The sequence below is a fragment of the Ictalurus furcatus genome, chromosome 29, assembly GCF_023375685.1.
Source record: "Ictalurus furcatus strain D&B chromosome 29, Billie_1.0, whole genome shotgun sequence".
Taxonomy (NCBI): Eukaryota; Metazoa; Chordata; class Actinopteri; order Siluriformes; family Ictaluridae; genus Ictalurus; species Ictalurus furcatus.
In genome coordinates this window covers 10,809,462-10,819,345 of record NC_071283.1, presented here as the reverse complement: position 1 = coordinate 10,819,345, position 9,884 = coordinate 10,809,462, and the positions used below count along the sequence as shown (strand labels likewise).

Here is a 9,884-nt window from a genome sequence, read left to right as displayed (position 1 = left end):
GTGGATAACAAACAATTGCAAACACAACACAGGTTTATCACAAAAAAAACACATCTTTGGAAAAAGATAAGAAAAGCTCTGGCAAATGATAAGAAAATGATATTTAGAGAAAAAATGCAGAGACATGTCTTTAACCTCACCATCATTCACAGGCACATTTGGAGTAAATCTGGTTAAAATAAGATCTTATTTGTATGTTGTATCTTTTGTAATAAAAAAGAAAAGAAAAGAAAAGAAAAAGCTACATTCCGATGTTCCTCACTTATTCCTGGTCTCAAACTTGGCTTCTCCATTCATCTTGATCTTCAGAGATGCCTGTAACACTTGACTACTCACTACTGTATAAACACACATCAGCGTTACAGATGCATGCATAGAGATAGCAGAGTCTTGGCACTCGAGCTTAATACATTTGCCAAATTGGTCCTTTGCATGTTCTTCCCTCGGAGATTTCTTCGAGTCTGCAATGTGAAACGCACTGCTGAAAGAAAGCCAACTGCGCACATGTGCATAAACAATTCGATTTCCATCTGCTAAATGCATGCACACATTAATTGGTCTCCAATGCCTTGAAACACGGAGACACACATATGCATGTTTTACCTCATTAAAATGTAATGCTCCTTTACTGAAGATAAATAATTTGCGCAAAAGCTGGAAGGGTTACTTTAATTTTGCTACAGCTTGAATCTTCCCAGTTCCAAATTCCAGTCTTTTTCACATTCATATATTCATCTTCAGTGACCATTTTATCCTGGTGGATCCAGAGCCTTTCCTGTAAACACAAGCTTTAAAATCTTGTTTCATGATGTACATGTGAATTTCCCTTATAAACCCTATAAATCACCACATTGGAAAATATTCTTATTTCAAAAACAACAACAACAACAACAACAACAATATCACAATCTTTATTTTATCCTCTCATTTCTAAGTTTCTAGATGCTTCCACATTCATGAAATTCTACATGTTCAATCCTATCCCTAATTAGAAGGATATTACAGAGGAAGTTCACAAAATGTTGATATTTGATGGATGTACATTAGAATTTATACTGAAACAATGGGATTTTAGAATGAATTAGAATTATTTTAGAATTATTGCTTAAACATGATTAAAATGCTTTTTTTTAAAAAAGCTTTTTTATATTAAGATTTATTTCTTCTAAGTTTTATTAAGCAAATACATGTAAATTAGAAATACCTGAAAGAAAATTAATAAGAGAAGACTGATTGAGATAGTTATTGTTTGAAAAATGACACTATTCACCTGTAGTATGTTGTGGTAATTTTATATGAAACAAAAGAAAAGAATACATTAACCATAAAACTAACACTAAACTTAACTTTTGTTACTTTTCATACCAATTCAGCTATTATGAATTTGCAAGCGTGAGACTAGGTTAGGAAATTACACTGATCAGCAATAACATTAAAACCGCTGACAGGTGAAGTGAATAACATAGATTATCTTGTTACAGTGGCACCTGTCAAGGGGTGGGATATATTAGGCAGCAACTAAAAAGTCAGTTATTGCAGTTGATGTGTTGAAAACAGCAAAAATGGGCAAGCATAAGGATCTGAGCGACTCTGACAAGGTTTAAATTGTGATGGCCAGACGACTGGGTCAGAGCATCTCCAAAACTGGGGGGGGGACGGAGGAGACGGACGGACGGACGACCTACACATTATCAGACAGGGGATTTTCATGTTAGTGTTATGCTTATTGATGTATAATTATAAATGACTATAATGACATAAAAATGACTATAATGACATCTGCTATAAACTCATATAGCAACCTGCCATGACAAAGCTGATCTCCAGTTTCACCCTGGCTACAAAGGAAGCCGGATATTTATTTTCAGCCCACTTAGTCTCTGTTGCTATTTCATCAATTTGATCATCATTCAGCAGTACTGTGAGTCAGAGTGGAGATGTTGTGGATGTTGTGGAGTGTTGTCAGTCAGTTCGACATTTGATTTATCCTGTGAATCATATGAAAGAAGGGGATTCCATCCATCCATCCATTTTCTGTACCGCTTATACTTACTGGGTCACGGGGAACCTGGAGCCTATCCCAGGGGGTATGGGGCTCAAGGCAGCAGACACCCTGGACGAGTAAATAACATTTGTTTAATCTCAGATAGGTTTGTGTATGTGTATGGCAATCATTACGAATCTCTTAGATTGATAATCAATGTATTTTACTTCTTGACTTCTTTGATTGTAAGGAAACATGTATTTAAGGATTGCTTTGAATCATCCGTTACATGGCATACATGGCATGTTGCATGGTTGTTGGTGATCTATTGAATATTCCAGCCTATATCAGTGATGAGGCATGTATCATGTGTGGGGAAGTCTGGGAAACCCATCATGTGTGTGGTGGTCTGGGAAACCCATCGTGTGTGTGGTGGTCTGGGAAACCAATTGTGTGTGTGGTGGTCTGGGAAACCCATCGTGTGTGTGGTGGTCTGGGAAATCCATCGTGTGTGGTGGTCTGGGAAACCCATCTTGCGTGGTGGTTCGGGAAAATCCATCATGTGTGGTGGTCTGGGAAACCCATCGTGTGTGGTGGTCTGGGAAACCCATCATGTGTGGCTGTGGCTGAATTCGAGCAAAAAATATTTGGTTTTGACCAAATCTCTGATTTAAGAAAACATAAATAAATGTTACCAAAATGATGCGGAAATGTTTTTATTTAGGATACGTTCTAACCTTGCCTTGGTTGTCTGCCATGCAAAGCTCACAATAGGTAAGGACTATGGAAATAACTAAATACGAATACATTACGAACACATAATGCATTCTAACTGGATAACAGTACAGATATGAGTGACTGTTGCACTATTTGTTTTTGTTTTCAAGGTTCAAAGGAGATCTATTTGAGACTAGGGATCCCGTGTGACGCAACCAAAAGTCGCACTAGCAGGAGGTTGGTTACTTGCTTGCGGGGGTGAGGAAGCAGTCAGATATGAAACTCGCAAGACACACAAAGACCAGGTTGCACGATGCATGCTAACAGTGCGAGTATTTCTAACACTGAGCTTTTTCCCCAGTGTTTCCTAGTGTTTCCATGGCCATAGTGGTAGTGGTAGCATTCATAAACCAAGCCCATGTTTGCTTTAAATCCAAATATAGATACAATCAAACACGATGGTAAAAACAGTCAGTCTGCCTAAAGATGTTTAAAAGCTTGCTACCTAAGTGTGTTTTACTCTCACACACTGAATGTCATGTTTTGATCAAGCTGTACTGAAACAGGCTCAATTTGTCATTAATTGAGACACTGTATGAGCAAATAAGACACAGATTTCAGTTCGGGGAAAGTCTATAATTTTGGACATCACTATTTTTTTTCACTGTTTTTTAAAAATACAGTACGTGTTTAAACCAATCTTTACAAAGCAACTGCAGTCTCAACTGCAAAAGGCAAGGCAATATTCAGAATGATAGACAGGTAAAGAGACGAATAGCAGACGAATAGCAAGAGATAATAAATAAATATGGCTAAATAGAGAAAATGAATAAATTTCACTGAGGTCAAAACCCTTAAATGTTTACAGCAATGCTGGTCAATGCCAAACTAGAACCAAAGAACCAAACTAGAACCTTTTGCTGAAGGGTGAGGGAGGTTGTGTGCCGTCTGGAGCAAGTTTTCTTTTAGGACCTTTGTATTTGACTCCATTCCTTGTTTCACTCAATTCTGATGAGTCTTCCATCCCTGCTACTGAGAAGTACCCTCATATCATGATGCTGCTGCCACCATGCTTCACAGTAGCGATGTTATTAATCACTTGTTGAGTAATAACTGTTTTTTGCCAGACGTAGCACTTAAAGTTCTGCTTGAAGAGTTCGATTTTTGTCTCCTCAGACCAGAGAATGATTTTCCTCAAACTCTCAGAGTCCTTTAAGTGCTGGCCATATGCCTTTTACAAGGAAGATTTTAGACATCTTCAGAGAGACTGTTTTTACCAGTGCACTTTTTTATTTTATTTTTTAAACTGGCTCCTTACCGACATGGTCTTTAAAGGAAGATAGCCTAGGTAAGGTTAGAAAGATGAAAATGTGCTGTGTCAACTCCATATCTTGCTATATCAGTAGTAACAAAACAAATAAATAACACTTCTGGCATGCTCATGGGATGAAAAGACTACAATTGAAGCTATTATTGAGACCATTCTAAAGTCTTCTGTAGAAAACATGTGTAACACATGCAAAAGCTCTTCAGCTCTCTATGGGCCTCTGTGCAGTGATGCTTGGTCAGGAGTTTTCACAATAGGAGGCACTCATTCTTTAGTCCTGGTCAAAGTATAAATGCAGGGGTTAAACCAGGCAGAATAGCAGTTCGCTGGTTGGAAACCGCTTGAACAAACCAAACCAGGCATAACAAATATGGGCAAGGTAAGAACCAAAGATAACATTGATATAAGCACATAAAAAATGTATCATGGCTTGCTGATGTAATTCATTCTCCTATACCTACTGTACAGGTTATCTTCTATGAGGACAAGAACTTCATGGGGCGCTCCTATGAGTGCACCAGTGATTGTTCTGATATGCACTCTTACATGAGCCGCTGCCACTCCTGCAGGGTGGAGAGCGGCTGCTGGATGGTCTACGACCACCCCAACTTCATGGGAAATCAGTATTTCATGAGGAGGGGCGAGTACGCTGACTACATGAGCATGTGGGGCTGGGGCAACAACTGCATCAGGTCCTGCCGCATGATCCCCATGGTATGGTATTACATTTGCAATGTCATTTGGAACATGTTTGCCACATAACTGACCCCTATATTCGATATTTTCCCAAACAGTACAGAGGATCCTACAGAATGAGGATCTATGAGAGGGACAACTTCATGGGTCAGATGTATGAGATGTCGGATGACTGCGATTCCTTCATGGATCGTTACCACTGGTCCAACGGCTGCATGTCCTGCCATGTGATGGACGGCCACTGGCTCATGTATGAGCATCCCCACTACAGAGGCAGGATGTGGTACTTCAGGCCTGGAGAGTACAGGAACTTCAGGGACTACGGTGGCATGAGGTTCATGAGCATGAGGCGCATCATGGACTCCTGGTATTAAAATGAATGTAATCTAATGTGATAATGTGATCAAAAGCACATTTTGAATAAAAGTTGGCAAATCAGTTGCTGTTTTTTTTTTTTCTTTTTCTAATTCAAATATTACATTATAATATTATGGCAGTGGTTCCCAACGTGAAACAGTATCTACACTTATTATAAACAAATAATGATCTTGATATTGTCTATTTCAGGGAAGATCTTTACAGGTTCTAAGTAGAACTCAAAAACAGTGTGAATTATGGTATCATAACTTAACTTAAATCCAAAATATGGAATCATTTGTGGCTTACATTTTGGATTAAAATAACTGCTGAGGCTAAAACCAGACATTTGAACAGAAAACAGCTTGAAGAGTGAAGAATCACTCACATGTGGAAATGCTTTTTCCTTTTCGATCCTATAACATGCCATGATGTAGTCTGCATGGAATCTAAGAGAGAATTGTAGAAAAAAATGCTTGTCCTTTAATGTCGAGCCCTATAATTGAGTGTTTCCCTTTAAGTGAAGATTCCAAGTATAAGCATTTTAGCAAGCAAAAGACCTTCCAAGAACTTTTTTTTACTCATTGTGTGTACTTCCAAGTATCTGGCTTCAAGGCAGATAATAAGATAAGATTTTTCTTAGTACCACATATCGGATCTCGGTTATGGTTTATAAAGATGTCCAAAGCTCTCAATTGTAAAATCTAAATGAATAGTTCTCAGGTTTGCCCTTCATATCAAAGCTCGCTTTTTGTCTAGAACTTTGCCTAGAACTGACTGAACTTTGTCTAGACTATTTTTTAATAAAATTTTATATTAGCAGCTTGATGACATTTTATCACAATGTGGAGTTTATAATTACTTTTATTACTTTTATTTTTGGGACACACTAAATTGAATGAAGCTAAAATATCAGGATATTCATTTCATATTCGAAATTTCCACTGCACTAATTTTAATGTGCAAAGCGAGGTCAATAACGGTGCCTTGGAAAACAATGTGGAGGTTACGACATTATTTAGCTGGACCACCCTACTTGTCTTCAAAATACACCATGTTCATCAACCATGTTACAGGTCATATTCATATCAATGACCTTTGAATACAAAAGTGTTATCTGAAGTACTTTCCTAAAAATGTTTCCACTTTAACCTAATTTCCTAATTGCATTGACATATATTTGTTTGGCAGATGTTTTTATCCTTATTGTTTTACAATTAAGAGTGGATACAGTCCATGCGGTTGATGGATAAGTGACTTGTTCAGGAACCTAGTGGATGGTTTTGGGTTCTTAGCTTTATAAATAGACTCAACATGGAATCCTCTCCAATAGTGAAACACTCCCTTAGTCCCTCTCTTCTCCTAGAGGGACAAACCAAGGAACCATACAGTGTAGAGTGTAGAGATTTTGCAAGAGGGCGTTTCCATCTCAGAAAATGTCCCAAATTTAGCCTATTTATTATTAATAATAATAATAATAATAATAATAATAATAATAATAATAATAATAATATTAATAATTAAAAAAAAAAATTTATAAAGCACCTTCCCCAAGCGCAAGGTCACTGCACAAGAAGGTAATACATAAACACAGCATCAAACATAAATACATTAAACATACAGTACATACACATACCTACATATACAAAATCACTAAACACCAAAACGCTATAGAGAGGAGGGCGGGAAATACTGTAAGAAAAGGTTTTTAGTTGTGATTTGAATGAGGGTATGGTAGAGGTGTCATGAAGAGTTCGTGGAAGAGAATTCCAGAGTTTCAGACCCACAGCACTGAATGATCTACCACCCATTGTTGAAAGACAAAAAACTAGGTACAATAAGCAGTTTTAAGTCAGATGACCGAAGAGAGTGAGGAGGTGAATAATAGTGCAACAGTTCAGATAAATAATGGGGAGCAAGTTCATGAAGATATTTAAAATGAAACATGAGAATTTTATACTGAATGCGGACGGAAACAAGTAAACAGTGTAGATTGTAGAGCAAACGGCTAACGTGATCAGATTTCCTGACTTGATTACTGACTCTGGCAGCAGAATTTTGAACATATTGTAACCTAGTGATTGTTTTAATGGGTAGCCCAATAAGAAGCGAGTTACAACAGTCAAATCAAAGCATGAATTACAGTTTCAGTGTCTTTAGTGCTGAGAGCAGGTCACAGTTGGGTAATAATGCAAAGGTGGTAAAATGCAGTCTTGGTAATAGAACTTACATGAGATTGAAATGTAAGTGACGAATCAAATGTTACACCTAGATTATTAATGGTATGAGATGGAATTAATGTAGCCCCATCAGTAGATAAACTCAGTTCAGACAGGGATGGTGGACCAAAAACTTCAGTTTTATCATTATTAAATTTTAGGAAGTTGCTATGTAACCAGATTTTGATGTCAGCAATACAGACATTCAATGAGTCCAGAGTAAGAGCAGAGATGGAGCGAGCTGATCTGTAAATTTGCACATCATCGGCATAACAATGATAGCTGAGACCATGACTACGGATAATGTGACCAAGAGGTAACAAATAAATATTGAACCGAAGTGGTCCAAGAACAGAGCCTTGAGGGACACCTCGAGAGAGGGTACGTGAAGAAGATTTGAAGTTATGGATAGTAATGAAAAATTGTCTATCAGTGAGATATGATATAAACCAAGACATAGCAGTACCGGTGAAGCCGATAGCTGATAGTCAAGAGGTAAGTATGTGATGAGATACAGTGTCAAAGGCTGTTGTTAACTCAAGCATGATGAGAACAGTAAGACAGCCAGAATCAGCAGATATTAGGATGTCATTAGTAATTTTTAACAGTGCTGTTACGGTGCTGTGGCCTGATCGAAAACCAGACTGATAGGGATCAAGAAGATTGTTAGCAGAGAGATGAGCTTATAGCTGTGAGGCAACTACTTTTTCAAGCAGCTTAGAAATTAAAGGAAGATTAGAAATAGGTCTTAAATTGTTCATAACAGAAGACTCTAACCCTGGTTTCTTTAAGATAGGAGTGACTGCACCCGTTTTTTATGATAGCGGGACAGAACCAGAAGAAACAGAACATGTGATCAAATGAGCAATAGGAGATGAGATTACAGACAGGCAGCTTTTAAGAAGTGAGGTAGGTGCTGGATCTAAATGACAAGTACTGTAGGATGGAAAGCTGAGAGGAAAGCTCGAGAGGAAGTGTTTTATGAGCTGAGATAAAGACCAGTTAGAAGAAACATCTGATGAGTTTAATGAAAATGTTTCACAAATACATTGTCTTTTATTTTGAAAAAAGTGGAGGGAGGCGTTGCAGAGGTCCATTGAGCCAGTAATATAATGCGTTAAAGGGTTAATAAGTTTCTTAACAATTATGAAAATAATGTCTTAGGTCTACTTTTAGCAGTGCTATTTATGGAGGAGTTTTATATCAAGGAAACGCATGAGATGAAGATACCAGCTTAGTTATCATAGGGGTGTGTCTGTCCAAGGCTTCAGAGATAGCAGAGATTTAAGTAGAGAGAACAGCAGAAGGACAAAAGTAATCAGAGTAAGAAGACAGAGAAGATGCATTAATGGAGGCTGAGAAAGACAGAGGATCAACAGATTTAACATTGCGATAATTAATAGTAGTTTTGTGAGGAGGTTCAGGAAGAGGGAAATCAAATCTAACCGTTATCAGTTTATAATCAGATATACCAGTTTGTGAGACAGCGACATTATTAATTCCTGAAGTGCAAACAAGATCGAGTGTGTGACCACGGCAGTGAGTAGGAAAGTTGTCATGTTGTGCAAGACTGAAATTATCCAAAGTTATTAGAACAGAGTCAAAATGTATATTGAAATCACCGAGCAGGATAACATAAGAGGATACAGCATAGGCCTGAGTGAGTAGTTCATTGAGTTCAGAGAAGAAATCTAACAGAAGCTTACGAGGACGATATATTAATATGATCTGAAGAGTGGCATGAGCAAGCACTTTAAAAGCAACGTATTCAAAAGATTTTCAAAAGATGAGAATTTTCATAACATCGCGATAGACAACTGCAAGGACACCACCCCTACCACAGAAATGTGGCTTAGACAAATATTTATACCCAGAGAGAATAAGGAGGTTTAAATGAAAGTAGTCATTTAGTAACTGCCAGGTTTCCGTGTATCCAATTGTGTATCAGTAAATAAATCATGGAGGAAGGATGCTTTTTCTGTCAATGAACGGCAGTTTAGAAGCGCAAAGTATTGGGACAGACCAGATGCTACTTTAATATCCTAGCAGTGACAAGCCACCCTGGCCAGGGACCTTAATGAAGCAGTGTTTCTCAAACGACCTGAAGACGAAGTCCCGTGAACGACGAATCTACTGGTCCAGATAGACAGAATACAACGCGGAGATGTACGATGCACATCACGCAGACGTCTGGCAGAGTGGTCTGGGAAGAGTCCTGAGCGAGCGACAATACTCATAAATCCCAGAGTCAAGGCGTGGGTGACAGTTGAGGGTCCTTAAACCATATGAGTAAGTTAATGACATGCTGTAAATGTCACTAACAACAGGGAAAAAAATAACTTCTTGGCCAGCATAATCCAACGCATTGTCACCCATAAAACAGCTGAGCTGGGCAGTGAACACACCTACAAATTCAGCTAACCCCGCCAAAAGAGCAATGACGCTGTCCATAAACAACGACACAGCCAATAGAGAAAGTGGAGACTGATTCAACCAGAGGTGTTGGAAGGGTCAGCAGGAAAGGCTGCGAACTAACAGTCAGCAGAGAGAGTGGAGACTCGCTAACCAACAGTGACGAGGCGGC

At 38.3% G+C, this 9,884-nt stretch overlaps 1 protein-coding gene across 2 annotated transcripts; it reads left to right on the top strand.

The window, feature by feature from the left end:
* The first annotated feature begins 3,318 nt into the window (after positions 1-3,318).
* On the top strand, positions 3,319-5,548 carry LOC128604278 (gamma-crystallin M2-like). Of its 2 annotated transcripts, none has more exons than XM_053619287.1 (3): positions 3,319-3,780; positions 4,497-4,742; positions 4,823-5,548. In XM_053619287.1, the coding sequence occupies exons 1-3, from the start codon at positions 3,754-3,756 to the stop codon at positions 5,096-5,098; spliced, it is 549 nt and encodes a 182-aa protein (XP_053475262.1). In that variant the 5' UTR covers positions 3,319-3,753; the 3' UTR covers positions 5,099-5,548. The 2 variants fall into 2 exon arrangements, with proteins under 2 accessions (XP_053475262.1, XP_053475263.1); XM_053619288.1 differs by lacking the exon at positions 3,319-3,780 and adding an exon at positions 4,399-4,407.
* Positions 5,549-9,884: the final 4,336 nt, after the last annotated feature.